This window comes from Pan paniscus, chromosome 3 (assembly GCF_029289425.2).
Source record: "Pan paniscus chromosome 3, NHGRI_mPanPan1-v2.0_pri, whole genome shotgun sequence".
Taxonomy (NCBI): domain Eukaryota; kingdom Metazoa; phylum Chordata; class Mammalia; order Primates; family Hominidae; genus Pan; species Pan paniscus.
In genome coordinates this window covers 115,090,651-115,115,221 of record NC_073252.2, presented here as the reverse complement: position 1 = coordinate 115,115,221, position 24,571 = coordinate 115,090,651, and the positions used below count along the sequence as shown (strand labels likewise).

The window sequence follows — 24,571 nt, the reverse complement described above, 5'->3', positions numbered from 1 at the left end:
TTAATATTTCTAATACTTATTATTAATTTCCAAGCAATTAAAGAGAAACACATGCTTTATTTCCAGACTATCTAAATGAATCATATAAACTAGCTATGTATAAGGATTATTAGTCTCTGAGCATATGTTTTAAAGCACAGTTTCAAAGATTAAAATACAAGTATATTAGAAGTAAAAAATTTCAATGGAAGCTTACCTTTAGGGAAACACTAAAATAGCTCTGGTGTTGTGTGACCCTTAGGTAGGTCTACATCATCACACCTTGAGGGAGAATCTGTCAAGGATTCAAATAACTGTAAGAATCCTTTTTTCTCTGTAAAACTAGGGAATACAGGCATTTCCAATGAGAATTAAAATAATTTTTATCTGTATGGTTAGTTTATTAAAGTTGGATTGTTTTGGTCAGAAAGTTGATAAAAGAGTTAAAATACTATTGATGTTTTCATCTATATTAGCACTGATATATAATGATATTACAAAAATAATGCTAAAATGATCTTTTCTTTATTTTTCATTTGGTTTTCATTTTTTGTGTAAGTGTATATATACACCCTTAGAGAGTTAAGAAAAATTTGAAATTCCATATGAATCGTTAGGGAGGCAGTGATTCCATCAAGGAGGAAGTAGATTTTTTGAAGACATCATTAAGCTACAATTTAACGTTCCTACTAGACACCAAATAGAAACACAGCGGCATTGTTTTTCACATGTAAAAAAATTGTATAAGGTGGTTTTTCTGTCATATGTCATGCCATATATATTATACAACTGAAATTTTGGAAGAGTAGTAGAATCAGAGGACAATTCCACATCAGTTACTTCACAGGCAGCAACCAAAGAAATATTTTATATAAACAGAGAGAAAGAGAGAGAGAGATTGTTTTAAAAAATAGAATAAAAAATACAACAGCTCAGTGTAACGTTTGCAAATCACAATTTATACAATGGCCTTTTTGTAGTTTTGTAGCTTCCACAAATAGTATATCTCACAAAAGCTGAAGTAATCCATTAACACAATACTTACAATGTTTAGACCTTAGACCAAACTTTAAATTCCTTAACCCTGGCCTACAGGCATTATAAGAAATGCCCCCTAATGATCTCTGTTACTTTGTCAATCATCCCTCTCCCTTACTACATTCTTGTCATCCTGGCCCCTTTGCTGTTCATGCGACAATCATTCTTGCTCTTGCCTGGTAAGGTTTGAACTACGTCCTAGGATGTCTCCCTCCAGACATTTTTGTATAGTTTACTTTAACTTCATGTACATCTCTATTCAAATATCACCTATTTAGAGAGGCTGTCCCTGCCCACTCTACCTAAAATAGTTATCATCATTTATGCTTCATCTTCTTATCCACATTTTCTTCCCAGCAATTTTCACTGGCTATTTGCAAACACATATTTGTACTGTTTGTGTCCTCTAGTTCTCCCTGGTTATTATGTAAGCTCCATGAGGATGGGTATAAGGTTTATTTTCACCCATAAAAGGGGCAATTGAAAAAATAAATTACTAAATATTGATTTTAATTTTATGAATTCTTACATTTTAGTGGGAGACTGACACTATTAACCTGTTCCAGGAGTTTATCCTTAGATAGTGCTTCATAATTTTCTCGGTATGTTACTAATAAATCCATGGGCAAATAAGTATTCTAAAAGCTGTAAATATTATGTTGAGTTTTCCTTATTACGATAAATATTTAGCCATATTGCATAGGGTGTGTTCTTCTAAAAGCTCATGTTTTAACATGTCTTATCAATTACAAAAATGACTTTAAAATAATAAATATATCTTTAAATTATTTAAAACTTTAAGTCAATCAAGTCCCAAGAGACTTTGTAATTTCATGCACAAGATAAACTGTATTTTTTTGCTTAATTGAGCTAAGCATTTGGTGAGCTCAGTCAATTATAAATGTTAATTATAAACATCGATTTAAAAATCAGACTTGGGTCTGATATTTTGAAGTAGTTCAAAGCGACATTTCCTGCTTCTTCAAATGCAACTGAATTCTGGAATATTAATGTTCAATTCAAGTAATTGAATAATCCAAATTTAAGTTACTAAAAAAGGTTGGTATTATAGAGGTATACACATATATATTATTCTTAGATATAAAAATATTGAAAAGTGAGGCTACCTCTATATTACAATGTTTCTTCTGTACTTTACTATTTTAGCAAAATCAGAATCAATGTCAGTTTATATTTTAAGGTAATTATTTTAAAAGACACATAACTAAAAGAGCTTTTTATAGCTAAGCTATTCATATAAATAATATTGAGTTATAAAATACAGACATCAAAAGGTTGTATTGCATAGCTAACAGCAAGAACTAATTATTAACACCTATTTGAAATACAGTACCTTAACTATCGTGAGAACTTTTATTGATATTTTTAAATCAAATGTTTCTTATAACAAAATCAATATAGCATTTTAAATAGATAATTCGACCAATGCCTGGCAATCGTCTGAATACATGAGACCAAGAAAGATTGAGGATAATCAGAAACTGATTCATATGTTGTTCTGTTGATTCCACCTGTAAACTTGTTTATGCAATGTTAATTCCTTGAAGTATTAATGTGTAATTAATACTCCAGAATTAATTCTATAATCAATGACTATTACATGACAAAGACAAAGATAAACAGTATTACGTTAACACTATTTGGCTTCTAGTGTCTTTTATCTTTTAATATATGCAAGCCAACATACAGAAACAAATCAACTTATAATATTTAATCCATGTTTTAGGGAAAAAAATCTTTCACCATTTCCTAGAAAGGAAGATTGGACTCAAACCAAAATCTAGGAACTTTACCTGGATGTATCTTATAGTTATTATTGATTATTGACTGCTGTGTGCATCCATTTTCTCACTCGTAGATGGAAGTGTCTGTTGCATTTTTCCTACGCTTTGGGTGTGTGGGAGCCAAAAACTTTATTCTTTTAGTTCACAAGTCTTCAGACCAAGAGTAAGTGCAACAAAGGATAGGACTTTCCTTTATCTGCTCCTGGATCTGATTTAGCTTACAAAAATATCCTGTGTAAGAAGCCTGAACCTGATGCTATATTGATATGAGACTATTGTTTGCATTGGAAGGAAAAAGTGTATATTTCATGTCAGAGGAAACAAAATTTATTCCCAACGGAAAGGATGTGGCTATTTTAAAAAAATTAGCAAATACTAGGTACATTTCTCATTAAAAGTTGATGTGTATGGTCCACACCCTCCCCTCCATCCTCACCCCACCTTGAAGTAAAACAGGCTTGTGCCTACCTTGGTATTGAAAATTATATAATATAACTTCTAATACTAGGTCATAAAAGGCCATTTAGTTTCTGTCTTGCTTGCTAGAAATCCCACTTTTGGAGCATTAAGCCACCCTTTCATGCTAATGCCAACAATGCACCTAGAGGCCACAAGTAGGCATTCTGGTAGACAGTCCTAGAGTACCTTAACCTTTTCAAGGCTTCTTATATACTTTGTGTTTATAAGCATGAATTAGCTTTCTCCTTAGGGCAAGTTTAGCCTTACTTAAAACAGTGTAGCTTTCCTTGGATCTTGTCTGAATGTTGCAAGTGTTCAATGAGGATTCTACTTTCTGGCTGTTCCAATCTTGAAAGTTTCCAAGTCCTATGTGAAGTCTTGGGAAACTTCAATTCACAATTCCTCCATATATGCAAAACCTACACAAATGACATATGAGGTTCTTTTCTGTTATAATGAAGAAATTAAGTTTTGAGCTTTGTAGCCAAAAAGAGACCTTTCCATGAACTAATACATCTCTCCCTCTAAGTGCCAGTCTTTCAAAATACTGGCTAGACGTTATCATTGCAAACATTATTATTATTGCAAATAGGGGAACTAGTTTTAATATGCTATCTTGTTGACCTAGTAAATATTTCCAGGTATAATTGATTTACAGTAAGACACAATACAGCGTAATAGTGAAAAACAGGCGCTCTGGAGCCAGACTGGATTTAAATCTTTGCTCTAACCCTTACTAGGGATGTGAATTTGGCCATATTACTTAACCTCTCTGTGCCTCAGTGTTTTGTCTCTTGAAAAGGGGTGGGGGAGGGGAGATTATCACAGTATCTACCTCACTGGGTGTTTCAGGAAAGTTAAATTCATAAATATAAATAAAATGCTTAGCACAGCAACTGGTAATTAGTACTGGGAGTTTGCTGTTATTATTATGCTATTGTTGTTATAATTAATGATCTGAAGAATAACCAGAGCTCTATAGGTTTATCATGATTACTAATGAAGATGCCACTAAAAAAAAGAATTCAGGAGCATCTTGGCGGTGGCAGCGAGTTTGAAGATGCGACGATCAACGTTGAAGATCACCGCTCGCAGCCCCGGGCCTGGCGCCGGGTAGGGGCGCGGCGCTCGATTTCCTTCCCTGCCTCCGCCGTCCCCCTGGTGCGCATGCTCAGCTCAGCTCGGCCCTCGCCTTTGATTTATTTTTTTTCTGGGCGGCCGCTGCGACCCGGGACTGACTTCGGGATGGGAAGTGGAGCCCCCGGAGCTGCTACCGTGGCGGCGGCGCTGTGAGGAGCAGCCAGGGGGAGGCAGCTGCGGCTCGCCGGTGAGTATCCGGGAAGCGCCACCATGGGGCTCCGTAAGAAGAGCACCAAGAACCCCCCCGTTCTGAGCCAGGAATTCATCCTGCAGAATCATGCGGACATCGTCTCCTGCGTGGGGATGTTCTTCCTGCTGGGGCTTGTGTTCGAGGGAACAGCAGAAGCATCCATCGTGTTTCTCACTCTTCAGCACAGTGTTGCTGTCCCTGCAGCAGAGGAACAAGCCACGGGATCAAAGTCCCTCTATTATTATGGTGTCAAAGATTTGGCCACGGTTTTCTTCTACATGCTAGTGGCAATCATTATTCATGCCACAATTCAGGAATATGTGTTGGATAAAATTAACAAGAGAATGCAGTTCACCAAAGCGAAACAAAACAAGTTTAACGAATCTGGTCAGTTTAGTGTGTTCTACTTTTTTTCTTGTATTTGGGGCACATTCATTTTAATCTCTGAAAACTGCCTGTCAGACCCAACTCTTATATGGAAGGCTCGTCCCCATAGCATGATGACATTTCAAATGAAGTTTTTCTACATATCCCAGTTGGCTTACTGGTTTCATGCTTTTCCTGAACTCTACTTCCAGAAAACCAAAAAACAAGACATCCCTCGTCAACTTGTCTACATTGGTCTTCACCTCTTCCACATTACTGGAGCTTATCTCTTGTACTTGAATCATTTGGGACTTCTTCTTTTGGTACTGCATTATTTTGTTGAATTACTTTCCCACATGTGCGGCCTGTTTTACTTTAGTGATGAAAAGTACCAGAAAGGCATATCTCTGTGGGCCATTGTGTTTATCTTGGGTAGACTTGTGACTTTAATTGTTTCCGTACTCACTGTTGGGTTTCACCTGGCTGGATCGCAGAATCGGAATCCTGATGCCCTTACTGGAAATGTAAATGTGTTGGCAGCTAAAATTGCTGTTCTGTCGTCCAGTTGCACGATCCAAGCCTACGTAACATGGAACTTAATTACTCTCTGGCTTCAGAGGTGGGTAGAAGATTCTAATATTCAGGCCTCATGTATGAAGAAGAAACGGTCGAGATCTTCTAAAAAAAGAACAGAAAACGGAGTGGGAGTGGAAACTTCAAATAGAGTAGACTGTCCGCCAAAGAGGAAAGAGAAATCTTCATAATCTTTGCAAGCGCATTGATTCATGTCTGCAAAGGAATCTGCTCTTTGAGGTTTCTTTCTGCACTAGAGATTTTTCTGTTTTTGAAAATAGTTCGTGCTCTTCGGTTTTTGTTATTGAACTGTTTCATGTATTTTTTAAAGACATTTGAGGGGAGGATGATTATTATGAATGGGAAAAAAAGATTTTGGTTGAGACTAAATTACTCATCGTCAAAATAATGTCAAAATAGTTTTGGAGATCACCACTATATTTTGTTTTGATTTTTAACCTTTCAACATTTTCCTAATGATTTGCAGAGATAACTGCACAATTTTGCATATCAATGATACTAGTTCTTACTCCCACCAGTGTTTCATAATACCAACAAGATGGTCTCTCCTAGCAAGATTATGTGTTTAATGTTTGCTTTGGGGTAAAATAAAAGTACGAAAAAGGTGGAAGTCAAATCAGTATTCTGTAATTGTTAGAATTTATTTTTTAAGAACTTACAACTCAGAAAAGATTGCTAGACTCACCAAAATAATAAATGTTCTTTATTTTACAGATAGTGATTATTAGTGCTTCATCCCCATTTAAAAAAACACAGTACTAATGGGTAACACATATGGAGGTTTACTGCCATATATATTGCATCAAAATATCATTAATTAATATAAAAATATTAAAATCATTCCTGTTCATTCCACTTGTAAATGGGAATTCATGAAATTAAATATTACTTTAAAAAGGACATTGAACTTAGTCTTTTTTAAAAATATTTATTAAAAATGATTCCTAATGAGGCCTTGTAAGATCAGTAACCGCAGCATCTTAGAAAAATATTGTTTGTATACCAGGTTGAAAAATAATACTTGGCATGTGTATAAAAAAAGTCAGCTAATTACATTTGGAAAGCATGTTATGCATCAACCTTCAATAAGTTGAAAATCAGATAGTCACATGAAAGGCTTTTGAAAAATAATGTTGTGATTATTTGTTTTCATCTTTAATTGGGGAACATTTATCTGTATAAGACATATTTTGAAGATTATTTACATACACATGTATGTATAATCTGTATCTTTGCAGAATCCAATGGAAACAATGGGAATTAGTGGGTGAGTATTTATACGTATTGCCTCTCAATCCTTATTTCAGTTTTATTTCCATAATGTGTTTATATAATTTTTCAGTAAGACAGTACTTTACAAATATGCTAGGGGAAGGCCATATATTTCCTATTCCGTTATATTTTCTCCTACTATGTCTCTCATCTCTAAATATTTTATAGCCAGCCCTCTCTTTGGTTTAAGTAATTCAACTCTCCCAAGCATGGAGGGCCCTCAAAATCAAGTTTAATGCTTTTATTACAGATCACAGACAGAAGAGCCACTCTTGGTAAAACATTCCTTTCTGTCTGCTTTCAGAAGTAAATATCAAAGCAAGATTTCATTTTTTAAATATAGAATCCATCATCTTACCTATTTTTGTTTTCAGTTACTGAATACTGTAATATTGGTAGCACATGTTGTAAGGTCCAAAGTAAACCAACTTTATGCAACTGAAAAACAAAGATTTTTACCTTCTTGTATGACAGAGAGTTCTTTTTTTAAAACCATTCTAGCCCATTACCTGTAACCCCACTCCTGGTAAGAAATGCCCTATATATTGTATACTTCTTTACAAATAAGTGCAGATCTGACTCAAACTGGAAAAATAAATTACAGAAAAATTATTATGTTACATGATTAACAATGCCAAGAGTTAAATTTGGCTTAGCAATAGATGTGATTAGGATTTAGATCAGTTTCCCTAGGATTTTTCTTGGCTCTAACCCCTTAGCTTTATGTTCTTCATGGCAGCAAATAATGAAAGCTATTCTAGGCTTTGTTTCTTTAACCCTGTGATGGAGAGAAAGAGAAAAAAACTAATTTCTAAAATTCCCAAGACAATGGGAGTTACCTTTAGTAAAGTCATTTGATAAAGGAGTATACTGGGCTGATGGATGTAAGTCAGGTTTCATGCTTCACCCATGGAAAAAGGCAAAGCCTGTTTTGTGTGTGTGTGTGTGTAAGATATTAGTTCACAAGAGGAAGCAAGGTTATTGAGAAGAATAAAGGGAAAGATGCTGGCTACATCTCAACTACTCACAATGGTATTCCTACTCAATAAATATCGTCAGAAAATAAATGTATGCCAAATAAATTATGAAAGCAACATTACAAATGAAATTTAGCTCAGTACAAATTAGGTATTTTTAAAAATTTATTCTCAAAACATTCATGCCATGATATATCTCAGTGTGATGATTTGGTCTGTGTCAAAATGGACCACATGGAAACATAAATTTTCATTATGATTTGAGTTATTAAAGCAGGCATTAAATAACCCTGTGAAGGCTCAAATAGCTGATTATCTGCCCCTCCCAACACCAAAACTGCAGAAATCATAAAGGTGTATCTAATATTTATATTTAAAGATTTTCTGATTTATTGCCTTCAAAGTTTAGCCTTATATTTTAAATAAGTCTACAAGTATAGGTTTTTCCAGCATGGGGTCAAAGTATATGTTTATTTTTGAAAAATGATTCTGCTAGCATTTTATTAACAGTGTATACCATTTGTTTTTAAACAAATAGTATCAATGTGTCATGCAACCTATATATCTTTTAAGGGACAAAAAAGTTTTAGGACTTATTATTCTCTTACTGATAAGTATAATTCTCCATTGATTTTAATTAGAAAAAAACATAAAATACTTTTTCATCTATCTTTCATCAATATTTGTTTATCGGTTAGCAGAATTATGCATAACCAATACTGTATTAACTTGGAATAGATTCAAGAAGATTAGAGTTATTAAATTAATAATTTAAAGCTTGCTTGAAGACATAAAATATTCTGATATTCCTTTAAGTTGGAAAAATAAAGGTAAAGTTTAAGTTTTCACTCAACTAGACTAAGTGAGAATAATTTGTATAGAGTAACAAAATACTTTTTACCAGTGCTTTATGCAGGACTTGTCATATTGGAACAGTTGCTTCGAGGAAGTTCTTGTGGAAAGCCATGTTTGAGAACGTGGCATATGAAATAGGCTAGTACTTGGGCCTTTGCGCTATGGCAGAGAATGCCCTCCAATGGGAGAGCAGACCTTTGTAATCTGGACAAAATAGACAGCGTTGTTGAGTATACAGAGGTAATTACTTTTATTTTTATTTTTATTTTTATTTTTTTGAGATGGAGTCTCGCTCTCTCACCAGGCTGGAGTGCAGTGGCGTGATCTTGGTTCACTGCAACCTCCGCCTCCTGGGTTCAAACGATTCTCCTGCCTCAGCCTCCCATGTAGCTGGGACTACAGGCACGCGCCACCATGCCAGGCTAATTGTTGTGTTTTTAGTAGAGACTGGGTTTCACCATCTTGGCCTGGATGGTCTCAATCTCTTGACCTAGTGATTCGCCTGCCTTGGCCTCCCAAAGTGCTGGGATTACAGGCGTGAGCCACCGTGCCCGGCCAGGTAATTACTTCTTACTAACACCAAACTATCTGACCAGAGAATTCAGTAGCATTTAGTTAACAGTGTATCCCAGTTTTAAAAAAACAAATAGTATGAATGTGTCATGCAACTTACATATCTTGTAAGGGACAAACAAGTTTTAGGCTTCATTATGTTATGATAAATCTCAGTGTGATGATTTGGTCTGTGTCAAGATGGACCACATGGAAACAAGTTTTTATTATGATTTAAGGCATTATTAAAGCAGGCATTAGTTAACTCTGTGAAAGTTCAAGTAACTGATTAACTATCAAAAACAGGTTAATCAGTTAAAAACTGGTAGGAATTTCTATGGAAATAGAGAAAAAAAATTTGTTCACTGCCATCTTTCAATCAAATCTACCTTCCGTGAGAAACTACCCGCACTAAATAAGACAGAGTGGTACCTGCCAATTACTCCAATTTATGTAGAAAAAAACCTCATACATCCTTCATGCAAAAATTATACATTTCCGAAACATTGAATTGGAACATTCTTATATGGTCATGTAACTGTCAAAATTTTCTATCTAAATCCCTATTACCAAGTTCTTTTTAGGCCCTGCACCCACTCTGGCAGTTTTAAGTATTAAATAAATGTGGAATAAGCCAAACATTAAGAATTCTGCTCACGAGATTATTTACCTGGGTTTTCCTTTTTCTTGACAGGTGACCTTGCATTTTGTGTTGCAGCATTATGTCAGCTAAATTTTTCATTTTAAAATCTAAAAAAATACATTAATGTGTAAACTGACCATTCCAGTAGACACCTACATAGATGAGGAAAAGACAGTGGGTTGTGATAGGTAGTTAAAGGTTCACGTTAATTTAAAAATGAAAATGGTTAAACTAAATTCACAGTAATGATGTGTGTATCTTCTAGCCAGCCTAGAAGTGTCACTGTTAAGGGATGTGGTTACTCACTGAATCAGGAAAAATATAAATTTTAAACAAAGGGCAAGTTAACTCCTTAAGGTAAATGTAAGAAAAGGCTCAATTTCAACACCACCCGCATCATTCACCAAATCAAATCATGTCAGCATTGCAGAATCTCATGGCTTGAGGAAAGTTTGCAAAAATATAGATCATTTACTAGCGCCCATGTGGGATTTCTCGTAAGCCATCACACACTGAAAAATATTTACATCCCAAAATAAATTTAATATCTCATTCTCTTCATGCCCTTATTGCTTTAACTACAGAAAAGCAGCTGTCCTCTTAACTCAATCCTCAAATAAAAACAGCCAGTTAAATACAAGGTTGCCAGAGTCCTCAACACAAATATTGAAATATAACTTGTAAGCTTTAAGATAATTTTAAAAAGATGTTTTCAAGTATAATGACACAAATTCAGCAGAGGAAGGTAATAAGGTGATTACAAATAATGGTTAACAATAGAGATCGGGGCAAACCCCTGCTGTGGCCCTTAGAGCTAAGTGAACTTTGGCAGAGAATGTCAACATTCTGTCTTGGATTATATGCCATTAAAGTGACAAAGGTATGTATCTCAAAAAGCTGCCATGAGGATTAATAATATATACAGATACAGTGTCATAAAGTTTCTTTGTGAGTGTGTGTTTATACAAACATGTTAATATATTTATGTTTATACCACATATGTGTATATAGTCTTAATATACAATTTAACAGTTATGTGTGTCTCTGTTTATGCATAAATATATACATATCCACATATGTACACACATTTATAGGTTTTCCCCCTACATATTTGTTTCATTTTAATGGATTTTGTTTTTAGGGTAGTGTTAAGTTCACAGCAAGACTGACTGCAAAATACAGAGAGTTCTCATACCTCACACATACCTGACCTCACACATACACCACTTTCCTCACTATCAATATTCCACCTCAGAGTGGTACATTTATTGTGATTGGTGAACCTATATTTACACATCATTATCAACCAGTGTCTATAGTTTACACTAGGGTTCACATGTATTGTATTCTGTGGATTTTCACAGGTGTATAATGACATGTAACTACTATTACTGTATCATTCAGAGTCATTTACCCTAAAATTCCTCTGTGCCACATCTATTAGTCTCTTCCTCCCCTGTAGATTTTCACACATTGTACAAATGTATGACATTGATTTTTCTCTCATGTCCAGGTAGGAGGCAATAGAAAATTCAAGTATAGTGAATCTATTTTCCAAATGTATGAATTCTCAAAGACTAAATAATGTACATTACAATATATAGGACTATAATTAAAATGTACATAAATTATCTTCTGAGTAACTAAACACTTATTTTAAAGAGTTATAAAATTCATAGTAACTATGGACTACTTTTCTTACATAATTACAGAAAAAAAGACATCATATAAAAATTTTTGATATATATTAATTCCAAAGTAGGTGTTATATTTAACATATTTGAAACCATGGTCTAGGTAAATTACAGTAAGAATAAAAATTAAATTCTGATGTTCAAAATTAGATTTCAGACTAAGTAAGTGAATTAAGCATTTATTTAGGAAAATCAAAAAGCATCAACCATCACTTTAATAGTTATGGATAGTAGACTATTATCCTCTTGGTGTCAGATAATATGCATTATACATCATTACATTCTCATTACCTTGCACAATGTCTATGGATCATACTTTCTCAGAATTTGTTGAACTCAGCTGAAACAAGCAGAAAAAAACTTAGAAAAGCTTTCCTTCACATTTTAAATATTGACTTTCCTTAAATCTATCACCCTTTCCCGATTTTAAGTAGTAATTGTTAATTTATTACTTGTTTACTGCCTATCTCCTGTGTCCACTTGAGGGCTGAAGTCATGCCTTTTTAAATCACTAAGGTAAAAATATCATGAAGCACAAGTCTAGTCCAGTGGAAGCACTCAATAAAAATGTGTCGACTGATTATTTACCTTATGATTTGGGGGCAGACTATACCAGGTTTTTATTTAGAAATGGCTGCATGTCATGTGTGGCATCCTAATGACATTTGTGCTTTGTCAATTTCTTTGAAACTTGAGTGCTTTTTCTAAGAATTAAGTTAATATGTCTTCTAAATATGAAGCTACTATTATAATCTTCATTATATGAATCAGAATGCCATTTTGAATGTTACACATGAATTAAATATATACCAGTTGTTGCACATCCTTAATGGCACTTTTGTAATGCTGAAGAACAAGGGGAATGATGCTATTTGAAAAGGCACAGGAGATTGAGAGACGGACATGCTTTTTGGTGGGAATGGAAATAGGGAGTTTTTTTGGTCAGTAGTATCTGTCATGTCTTTTAGACATCCTAATATACACTTAGAGCTCAGGGGCGTGGTCAAAGCTAAGGACATAAATTTGGGAGTCATCAGTATAAATGCAATATTTAAGTAGGGGCATTGAACAAAGTAATCTAAAGAGAGGGTATACCTAGGGAGAAGAAGAAAGTCCACTGCTTAGCCTTGAAACATTCCTACAGATAGAAATGAAGGAGTAGAATAAGAGCCAACAAGGGAAACTCAGTAATGGCTGATGTAGTAGGAGAAAAACCAAGACTAAATGTATATGGGTCTCACAGAACCCAAACCTAGGTGACAGCTGGTGAGGTAGGCAAAACACAAAGGTAAACAGTGTCACAGAACCCACAAGAAAGTGTATTATGAGCCTGAAGATATAAATGCTGCCCACTATGAGCATGAAGATATAAATGCTGCCCGCTACTATTGAGAGTTCAAATTCCTTATGATTAGAAATTTTGAATGGCTGGACTGAAAAACAGGTAAGTCACTGGAGAGACGGTGAGCTCAGTTTCAGTGGAGTGATAGGGATGAACGTCCTGTTGGAATGAATTGAGGAAAAAATAGGAGGCTAGGATATGCTGTATGATATTATGAATACTTTCTCAACAAATGTCTCTGTGACAATGTAGCCGAGAAATGGAAAAGAGTAATGAATTCTCTTATGTACTAAACAAAGTTAAGCATGGAGTTAAAAGAGTTTGTTTTGTTGTTGTGACTGTTCTTAGAATGGAAGATAATAGAGAATATTTATATATTTGCATACTGAAAAAGAGATGAGATGACACAAAGGAGAGGGAGAATAACTGCAAGATCCAGGCCACATTGCATGAGCCCACTGAAGAAATGGGTATAAGACATGATTTCCTAATTTGAAAAAAGCATTTTTTTTAATTATATGAAATAAATCTTTAGTTGGCACATTTTCCCACAGCCTTTTGGACATCTGCATACAATAGATATTTGAAGGATTTTTGAACAAAGAAATCTTCCTGATTTTTTTCCCTCCATCTCTACTTTTCAAAAAATTCGAATGCTTTAATAGATTACAAAGGCACCAGGTGTTCATTAGATCTTGAGAAAACAGGAGCTCTGAGATTTTCTTTCTAGTTGAAGTTTCTATCTTTCCACTTTAATTACCATTACCATGGGACTAAACAGAACTAATGACAGTTTAAGAAATCTGATGATGTTTTTAATCAATTTAATTATCCATGCTAATAATGCTAATCCATGGTAAAACTTTTGAAAGGATTTTAAGATTCTTTAATACTGCTTAAAATGTTTGACTTCACTACATTTTGGAGGCTGAAGTTTTAATATTACTGTGTGTTAACAAAAACAAATATTTTAATGTGATTTTTAATATTTGCAAAGAGATTGAAAGTCGTCATACCTTTATCTCATACATACATAATAGAATACTCAAATAAAACAACCCAAAATTTATGCATAGCTGAGCTTCAAATATCCACAATATGCCTGATAAAATCATGTGGATTGGTGGAGAGAAGGAGAAAGGGGTCTGAAAAATAACAACATCATGGTAAGGGAAGGCTATAGTGCACCTCTGGGAAGGTTTCTTAGGTAACCAGTACCAGTGCATTCAGCTCATAAGGAGCCGTCGCTCCAGGTAAAATATATATTTCCAATCCTGGTAATAACAAAGCTTTATGTAAAGTGAAGGGACCATCCTAATAAGCTCTCTGGGTCTAAACACTTCAACTCTGATATCTCTGTAAAAGAGTATCCCATAAAGGCTGAGAGACATTGACCACCTTTAAAAGTCCCAGCAGACAAAGCAAATTAAGTTCAATTCCTTAAATATTTATTGATTGATTAGTATATCCCAGACCTGGTGATAAACACTGGGGACACAGTGATAAGTAACATGACAAGTGACAATTCGTAGTCCAATGGCCAATGACATTTACAATTTTGACTGTAAACAGCCATAGTGCAATATTGAGAAACTACTTAGAAGAGCAGAGTCAAGTAACCTTGGAAAGACAAATATGTTGATAGAGCATGCATTGGCCTCTGTAAAAGGTCCAAAGAGAGTGCAAAGTGAGCAGTTCTGGCACAAGTAACACACATCCTGACTTCATCAGATCCTTGAGTAGCTGTTCAGAAGACAGCAGTTCATGTGCTCACCATTGGCATAGTGTGAGTCCCCAGCAGCCATTAGGAAATGAATGGCAACGCTGAGGGCAGCAGATTAGCCAGAGCTCGCCACCTACCCAGAGAAGCTCATGGTCTGGGTGAAGGTGGTGGTAATGGCACAGCCTTCATTCACTCAAGGGGAACACCAAGTGACCTGCAGTGAAGTGAGAATAGTAGTGGGAAGAACTGCTGGGACCCACTTGGGAGGGCATGTGATATTGGATACTAGAGGGAGGAAGAAACTCAAAAAAATTGGTAACTCCTAAAGTTACACCTGTTGGAGTTAAATACTAATGAAATTCCTATGAGATTAATGCGGTTGATGAGGCTTAGAGAAAACAATCCACTAAATAAATTATAATAAACACAATTCAGTATGATCTATCACATGGAAACCATTTTGAAGAATATAAACAAAAGTTTAATTTATCAATATATAGGTACTTTTAAAAAACTTTAAGTTTGACAACATGTTTTGTATGACATTCTGTGACAACTGTCTGAATTAATCCAAGGTGCCCTGACGGGAACATCTCTTAACTATATTACTCGTTATCTTTCTGCATGACGGTACTTACGTGAGTAACCAAGCCCTTCAATAGGTCCTTCATCTGAGTCCCTGTTTGGAAGGTAACATTATTAAAGAAAGATATTTGATCCTAGTTTTAGATCTTGGATACAATAACCCATCCTGGGTCAAATGAAGGTGTAAAACAGGAATAGGTTCTGGCAGGGAAATCTATAGCAAAGTGCCAACTTGTTCTTTACCAGGCAATGTTATCAGGATGACCTCCGGCTTACTCAGCAGCATTTTAAATGTGCAGCACTGCTGGCCAGTAACATGTTTCTTGTGAAGTTCTTAGACATGATTTTGCTTTCTGGGGAAATACTATTTATTCACATCTGTTTTCAGGGTTGTTAAGAAGAAAATCATTGGCTTTCTCACTGCCTACCGACATGGAGAATGGCATTACCCATGTCTTTATTTTCTAAATGTTGACATTAGTGGCCTAATAATGTATTCTACATTATTCTAAAAAGAAAGATAGTTGCTATGTGTTGGGAATTGTTTTACGTAAAAGAGCAACCTCAATATTGACCCTGAAATCATTTAAACAAATTGCTCTAGTTTCAATAATAGTGGCAGAGGGGTGTCTTTTTGGTTATTCTCATACACCTTTGCTTAAATACATTTACCTAATTAAAATACTCTTAAAAAAGAAATTTTTTGCTGTATTTATATTGGGGTTACAAAATGCATGTTTTTCATTTGCAGAATATTTTCATTTCTAAACTTTAATTGCCTGTTGATTATGAGACTAACCTTAATTTCTTGAAGTTATTAAGATTTCCTTATTTTTTATTTTTCCCCACTATATTTAAAAATATTGAAAGAAAAGAGCACATAGCAAATCCTGACTGCTATATAAGGTTTTGCTGAAATTAATCTACATGTAAAGATTTATGAAATAAAATTATTCTCAAATATTAACATTTAATTGTCTCCCATTTTCACTAGTTTTCTCTAAAATCTGTTTTATCAACTCCAAAATATATAATAAAGTCATTAGACATTTTATATGCTTGAAGATCTCCAAAATCCCCACTAAATTCAAATGGCAGTATTGGACAATTAGGAATATATTTGTTATTTATCAGATTCTATACATTATTATAAGATCATCAATTTTTCCAAATATATCAAAACATATCATAGCTCTTCAAGCAAGACCTGGCCTCTGCTACTATGTTATAATTATGCCCATTCTTGCAATTACTCTAAATTACTCTGTCTTGTTTTAAATTGTATATTTTGAACACTATCTCCCTCACTAAACTGTAAACATATGACTGAAACTGAAAATGTTATAGGCTAAATATGTTTATTTTTAAAATGCCTGTTTATTTTTCAAGTTGGATAAGTCTATTCTTATTTATCATAGAAATGGTGTTATTTACAGGCAAGAAATGGTGGTTTAGAAGGAGAGTGGTGTGATAGAATTTCTGAGAATTATTAGAGTAAATGGCTCCAATGATCACCTATGTGAATTATTCTCTGCAATATCTATTGGCAACAGTAAACAGCTTATTGTTCATTATCTTTAAGGGGTTTTAATCATTTATGGCGAAATAGACTACAAACTACTTAAGTACAAGAATCTTATGCTTCATTATATGCATTACATTTCATTGCATCTAGTATGGTGATGTTTAAAATCACATATCATACATTTTATTAATTATACTGCAAATTAAAGGTTTATTCAACTCTCCATTCAGCAAATGGTAATTAAATGCCTACTGTTTCCAGCACTATGTTTAGGTCCGCAGCTAAAAGGGAAAATGGCGGTTCCTCCTCTCACTGTGTTTGTGGCCTGGGGAAGGAAAAAGACTAATTATGAAGCATATATAACGCACTATGCTAAGCAATAGGATTATTGGTTGGATTTTTCATTCTATTATTAGTTTATTATTCATTCTATGAGGGAAATCAGTCTAGCCTTATTGGTTTAAGGAAATCTTCCTCAAACAACTGACAACTGTAATAACAGTGGGAGAATTAGGGGTTAGAAAGTTTAAACGATGGATGCACATTGTCTAGATGGAGAAGTGCACACGTACAGACCAAAAATTGAGGGAGGACATGGGTTTGGGCATGAAATATTGTTAGGATATAGAGAACAAGTGAGGGAGGAAAGAACGACCTTGAATAACATACTAAAAAGTTTGCACTTTATCTAAGATCAGTAAGTATTCAGTGAAATATTTTGCCAGGAGAATGACATGATAATTTTTATTAAAAAATATTTGTAGTGGCATGGAGAATCTATTGGAAGGAGTCAGAGAAAATTAGTCTATTCAAACTCTATTTCATATAACAATGCAGGAAAAATTATTGTAATCCACACTGAGGTAACAAGAAGAAGAATGAAGAGTATAGTTGCAAAAATTATGATTAGTGTTAGTCTCAATAGAATTTGTTGCTTCTGGATATGAACAGTGAGATAAATGGGTGTTATGGATTTATGACTTACCAACTCAGCTATGAGCAAATTAGCAGCATATGGTACTGTTTCTGAGAAGAGAATACAGGGGAAGAAAAATTGTGAACTCAAATAAATTGAGTTTTTGCAGAAATACCATTTGACCCAGCCATCCTATTACTGGATATATCCCCAAAGGAATATAAATTATTCTAGTATAAAGACACATGCATGTGTATGTTCATTGCAACACTATTTACAATAGCAAAGACATGAAATCTACCTAAATGTCCATCAATGATAGACTGAATAAAGAGAATGTGGTACATATACACCAAGAAATACTATGCAGCCATAAAATAGAAAGAGATTATGTCCTTTGCAGGGACATGGATGGAGCTGGAGGTCATTATCCTTAGCAAAATAATGCAGGAACAGAAAACCAAATACCACATGTTCTTAATTAAAATTGGGAGCTAAATTATGAGAACACATGGATACCTAGAGGGGAACAACACACACCGAGACCTTTTGGAGGGTGAAGGGTGGAAGGAGGAAAATGATCAGGAAAAATAACCAATGGGCACTAGGATTAATATCTGGGTGATGAGATAGTCTGTACAGCAAACCCCTATGACACAAGTTTACCTATGTAACTAACCTGCACATGTACCCCTGAACTTAAAAGTCTAAAAAATAAATAAATAAAATTGAAATGCTTTTAAAACAACAAAAACACCACAATGATATTTATCAATGATAATAGCATATACAGGCCTTATGATTATAAGGAAGAACTCAGATGGATACATATATTTTGGAAAGTCATCAAAATATAAATAATAATTGAAGTCAAGTTGTAAGGTCAAATTTCGAAGAATGAATATGGAGAGGGAAAAATTAAAAGACCTCTCTCTAATGACAGACATTTTCTTTACAGAAAATTTTGAAAAGGCCTAGGAAAGAGTCTTTCAAATTTCTGAGAAGCATTCCTATGAATGACCTAAGTAAAGCAATAAAACCAATATTTTCTATTCATTGGAAATTTCTTCTCTGTGATACAATGCATCTGTTCTGTGACACAAAGATAACATGTATTATGAAGATATGGTGAATGACAAAAAACTTTATATATTACTAATATTAAATATTTCTTATTCTAAATGTAACTAGAAAATTTAAAACTAGTAACTAGTATATTAAAAGAAAGACCACAAACTTAAATGTATCTTCAGGAAACTAAAATGTCACCTAGCAGACTTGGATAAAAAATAGAAATTCAAGAAAAAAATATACAACTAGAAAAATGTAAAACTCAATGAACTAGTCAAAGAGCAAATTAAGAAGATTTAAAAAGAGCTTCAATACAATAGATCTGTCAGGAAAAAAAATGCCATAAGAGCACAAGGAAACAGGAAAGATCAAGGATAGAATGAGAATGTCTGATAGGTGTTTGGGATTTCAGAGAGGGAGGAGAGAAAATGGGGCAAATGCCATATTTTAAAAGATAACTGGAAGATTCCAGAAGTGTCAAACGCCACCAATCCTCATATTCAACCAATCAAATAAATCTGAAACACAATCAATCTGAAACTGGACATGTAGACATTTGTCCAGTAATATAAAAAACTAGTCAGGAAATTAAATGCAAAGAGAAAGTCTTAACAATTTATAGAGCAAAGGGAGAAATTAAGAACAGAAAATGGACAGTCTGAGAGGAGAGATGATTCTCAGCAGGGATAATGGAGGCAAGAAGGCTGTGTAATGTAAATCTGCATGCTGAAAGAATTGTCAATGTGAGAATCTACATATGGTAAAAATATTTGTAATGGAAACATAGTGCTACTATTAGGTCACTCTAAGGGAAGTGCAGCTCCAGCCGCAATCCCCTGGCTTCAGGGTCTCTTCCTGGGCTCTTCTCTAGTGTCTCCCTGACAAGTCTGAAAATCCATAGGGCGTTTGAGGTATGCCCATCAGTGCCCATGACCTATTGTCTCCTGTTATAGTCCATAGAGCTAGAATCCCAGAATTCTGTGCAGCAATAGGCTCAAGTCACTTTGAAAGACTCTACAGGAAACTTCAAGGTGTGCTTTTGCATGGGCTATACAAATATTAAGGATGGGTATATAGAAGAGATTTTTCAGAGTCTGTCTAAAGCAGAACTTTACTAAATAATTCTAAAGGCAATTATTCATTTAGAAGGAAAACTAAAGATGGAATTTAAAAAATATTCAAATACTCAAAAAAGGAAAAGATAGAAAAATAAAAATAAAACAAGAACAACCAATTGAAAGCAAAAATTAAAGCTATAAATAAAAAAAAACATCAGTTATCAGTTTAAATCTAAATGGTCTAAATGCTCCAGCTATATATGGTTTTCAAGAAACACATGTAAATATAAGAAACCAAAATGTTGAACTCCAAAGGAAAAACAATAAGTATATTATGTATATTCTACTCAATAGAAATAAGTTGTGGCTCTGTTTATATAAGGCAAAAAAGAGTTTAAGGAAACAAATTTATACTGTCTCTCTATATGAAAACTATATAATGATTAAAGCTTCAATTTACTAGAAATATATAACAGTTTTAAATTAGCATGCCCCTGTGACTATAGCTTTATAATCTGTCTTTGAGTCAGGGTTCTCCAATTGCAAGTGACAGAAAGAATCTCTAACTTAAGTAGACAAGAAAATTTTTGGTAATATCTGTATTGATTAGCTCACAATGTTGAGAGAGAAGCAGGACTACTAGAGAATAGATGAGAATTCTAGACGTTAAGATCTGAAACTAGGATGTAATCAGGTTATAGTGCCACAGTGGGCATAGCTGGCACCCACAGTGCTGCTGGACACAGGTGTTGCAGCCATCAAATGCCCCCAAGACTTTCACTAAATTTGTCCTGGTGAACAAATTATATACTTCAGTATTTACCTTTGAATTACTTGTTTAATGTTAAGAGGTTCAGAATAGGAGCACTTTGTTGTGTTCCAGCTTTTAACCAGTTCAGGGAAGGAGTATCTACTCCCTTGGGCTTCCTGATTGGGAATAATGGAATATTGTGCCTTCCATTTGTGTTTTGTTTTATTAGGGGCAGAGTGGGAAGCTTCAAACATTTACGTAAATTCCTTAATTTTTTAAGTAACTATATAATTTTCCAAGTAACACATGACCACATAGAATGAGGTTTATTGTTATTTTTTATCTCTTTTTTATTTTTATTATTATTATTTTTTCCAGACAGGGTTTTGCCCTATCATCTAGGCTGGAGTGCAGTGGGGCAATCTCGGCTCACTGCAACCTCCGCCTCCCGGGTTCAAGCAATTCTCCTGCCTCAGCCACTTGAGTAGCTGGGACCACAGGTGTATGGGACCACAGGTGTATACCACCACACCCAGATAATTTTTGTATTTTTAATAAAGACAGGGTTTTGCCATGTTGGCCAGACTGGTCTCGAACTCCTGGCCTCAAGTGACCCACCCACCTCCCAGAGTGCTGGGATTACAGACTTGAGCCATTGCACCCCGCCTTTTATCTTTATATAGCACTGAAAATAGAGCCAAAGTGTTCTGTCAATTCCTTTCTGTGTCTAGCTACACACACCCACATATATATCTAGCTGGGTATTTAGTGAAACATAAATTAAATTAGAAACAAGAAATACTGAGATAAAATATTATCCTAGCAAATAACAGAATAATAACTTCCCTTAAAGCTATAGCCTAAGGTTCAAAGACTATTTGTTTTTATGGATATGATTACTCAGAGGGATTTTTACCATGCCTTTTCATGCTTAATTCTCAATGTAATTTCTGAATTATTGATTCATCTACAAGTTCCTAAAAACAAACTTAATAATTAAGCATATAAAATTCCATTTTCCAACAATGTATAACTTGTCTCACATCTTTTCTACCCCACTCCTCTCACAAATCATATAGCATTAAGATCTTTGTGTGTGGAGCTCTGACTACCAGTAATCTCTTAGCCTAAACTGGTCATGAAGAAGCATCTGGCAATTTGACAGGGAGAGGCAAGTTGACAGCTTCTCATCAAATATCAAGCATTACAGTGTTTCCAGTGCCAATCTGGATTTGACAGTTTATGAAGTGTCTTAACACAGGCCTACACACAATAAAACAGATAGCAGCTACAAAACTGATTTTGTCTTATTTAGTGCTGAAAAAAAATTCTGTTGCCCAGAAGGTAGAAATATTTTAAGAAAGCGACACTGCTCTACCACTGGGAGTATTGACAATACTAAAAATAAGACATTTTACTAGTTTAAAACATTGTACTTGGCCCAGGAGGAGAAAATAATGGTATTTAATAAGAAAATTAGATTGATGTGAAAACAGAATTCCTATCCGCATGATTAGTTATCAACTTGAATAAAGTATATTTCACATGTGTGTGTGCATGCACACAGACAAACAAATGTGGTCACTCAGGCATATGCACATACATACATAAACAATAAATATATTATAAAAGCATTGTTGAATTGTGCCTTGTAGATTATTTCTTTTATTCAAAAGTAAAACTTTAATATATATAATATATACTTTTTATAGTATATATATACATATATACACTTATTGTATATATATACTTATAGTATATATAGTATATACAGTATATACATATACATATACATAGTATATACATACTTATAATATATATAGTATATACATATAGTGTGTATATATATACACACATATACTTATAATATATGTATATATATATCCTTTTTTTTGAGACAGAGTCTTGCTCTGTCATTTCATCTGGAGTGCAGTGGTGCAATCTTGGCTCACTGTAACCTCCGCCTCTCAGGTTCAAGGGATTCTTCTGCCTCAGCCTCCGGAGTAGCTGGGAATACAGGTGCATCCCACCACGCCTGGCTAATTTTTGTATTTTTAGTAGAGACGGGGTTTCACCATGTTGTGTAGGCAGGTCTCAAACTCCTGATCTCAGGTGATCTGCCCACCTCAGGCCCCCAAAGTGCTGGGCTTACAGTTGTGAGCCACCATGCCCTGCCTATCTACTATATTTCAGAATTAGAAATGATAATATATTATGATTTTAAAGAAAAACAAATAAATTCTTAACATATTGTAATTAGTGATAGAATCAATATATTTTCGCCCTGTTACCAGTCCGGTAAAAATGTTTTGACATTATTTAAATGTGATAAGCTGATGAAAATCATTAGATACATTGCAGATTTCAATATATCACCATCAGTATATTAGATTATATTACGAAATAAAGAAAGCAATATCTTTTATTGTTTTCTAAATTTTAAATTAGTCTGCTTGTAAGACATTATGCAAAATTTAATATATTCTCTCTCAACATTGTGAGCTCATCAAAACCGATATTACCAAAAATTTTCTTGTCTGCTTAAGTTAGAGATTCTTTCTGTCACTTGCAATTGGAGAACCCTGACTCAAAGAGAAATTATAAAGTTATAGTCACAGGGGCGTGCTAATTTAAAATTGTTATGTATTCCTAGTAAATTGAAGCTTTAATCATTATGTAGTTTTCGTATAGACAGCCAGTAAGAATTTTTCCCCTTAAAGGCTCTTTTGTCTTATATGAACAGAGCCACAACTATTTCTGTTGAGTAGAATATACATAATATACCTATTGTTTTTCCTTTCAGATTATGAAAATATCATCAGATTATTTATTAGCACAAAAAGAATGTGGGTAGCAATGTCTTAGGGTAGCAAATATAAAGTAACCACTCTTTTTTGTTAGAATGTTAGTAAACTTCGCATTATTACCGTACTGAGTACCACATCTCTTTATTTATTGGATCCAGATGAGCATTTACAAATGAATGGCCCTCATATTTGACATGACAAGCGGAAGTAAGGAGAAATCATTATACTTTGATGAGATCCCAGTGACCAACCATGGCAGCTACTCAGGATTTTCCTGCCATTTTCAGCTGTCCTGCTGCAAGTTGAGACAGTGTATAGGATATTATGAAGATAATTGGGAATTGTGACCTTTTCCAAACAAACTTTCAAAAACCATTTTCTTCTGTTTTTCAGGCTGATGTCTTCTCTGTTTCTCTGACCTTTCAGTGACAGCCATCATGACCCCCACAGCCCCTGCTCTTTCCACATGTGTGTAAGCCCTAACTCCTTATTAAACCCTTTTGTCTCCTGTTACTTAGTGTGGTTCTATTTACTTGACAATATCCATAAAGGTGACCTCACTAAAAGATGTAATGCACAGACTTTAATGACAAACACTGAAAATCTCTAACTGTTATGGGAATCAAGCAGCTATATAGCCTCTAAGTACTTGCAATCTCTGTGTGCTGTCTCAAGGCAGAGCTGACCCATTATCCTAATAAAAAAAAATCAACAAAATTACAGCAAGCTACAGGGAATAATTTCTAGTGTTTTATAGCACTATAGGATTATGATTAGCAATAATATATAGTTTTAAATAATAGTTAGATGTAGGATATTGAATATTCCCAATACAAATAAATGATAAATGTTTGTGATGATGGATGTTAATTACTCTAATCTGATCTCTATGCATTCTATGTATTTAAACATCACTATGTACTCCATAAAGTACTTTTATAAGTAAAACAAAACAGTTAACATTTCTTTAAAAAATGAAAGTTAAATAAACATAAAAAACAATTACTGAAAAGCAAACAACAAAAATGTTCCCCCTTCCTAATGATCTAAATTGTGTTCCTTGATAGCCCTCCTTGATATCCCTCCTTGGTAAATTTTGCTTTATCTTATATTGGAATACTTGAAGTAATATTGGTCTAAATGGCAGAAATCACATAGCTCTTACTGTGAATAACAAATCCAGGGCCGTATCCCCTACTCAGACAATGTGTTTTTCATGTGTTTTATTA

General features: G+C 34.3%; 1 protein-coding gene and 1 long non-coding RNA gene across 2 annotated transcripts; both read left to right on the top strand.

Annotated features, from left to right (window-relative positions):
- Positions 1-4,207: 4,207 nt before the first annotated feature.
- On the top strand, positions 4,208-23,851 carry LOC117980039 (uncharacterized). The gene is made up of 3 exons (XR_004671166.3): positions 4,208-4,608; positions 6,810-6,838; positions 23,736-23,851. It is a non-coding gene; the product is annotated as an uncharacterized LOC117980039 (long non-coding RNA).
- On the top strand, positions 4,603-6,471 carry TRAM1L1 (translocation associated membrane protein 1 like 1). Its single transcript, XM_003830046.5, has one exon. It carries the CDS (start codon positions 4,632-4,634, stop codon positions 5,739-5,741), a length of 1,110 nt encoding a protein of 369 aa, XP_003830094.1. The 5' UTR covers positions 4,603-4,631; the 3' UTR covers positions 5,742-6,471.
- Positions 23,852-24,571: the final 720 nt, after the last annotated feature.

What these genes read in the sequence shown, in the direction of transcription:
- TRAM1L1 (XM_003830046.5), top strand. Translation starts at nt 4,632, where the DNA reads ATGGGGCTCCGTAAGAAGAGCACCAAGAACCCCCCCGTTCTGAGCCAG.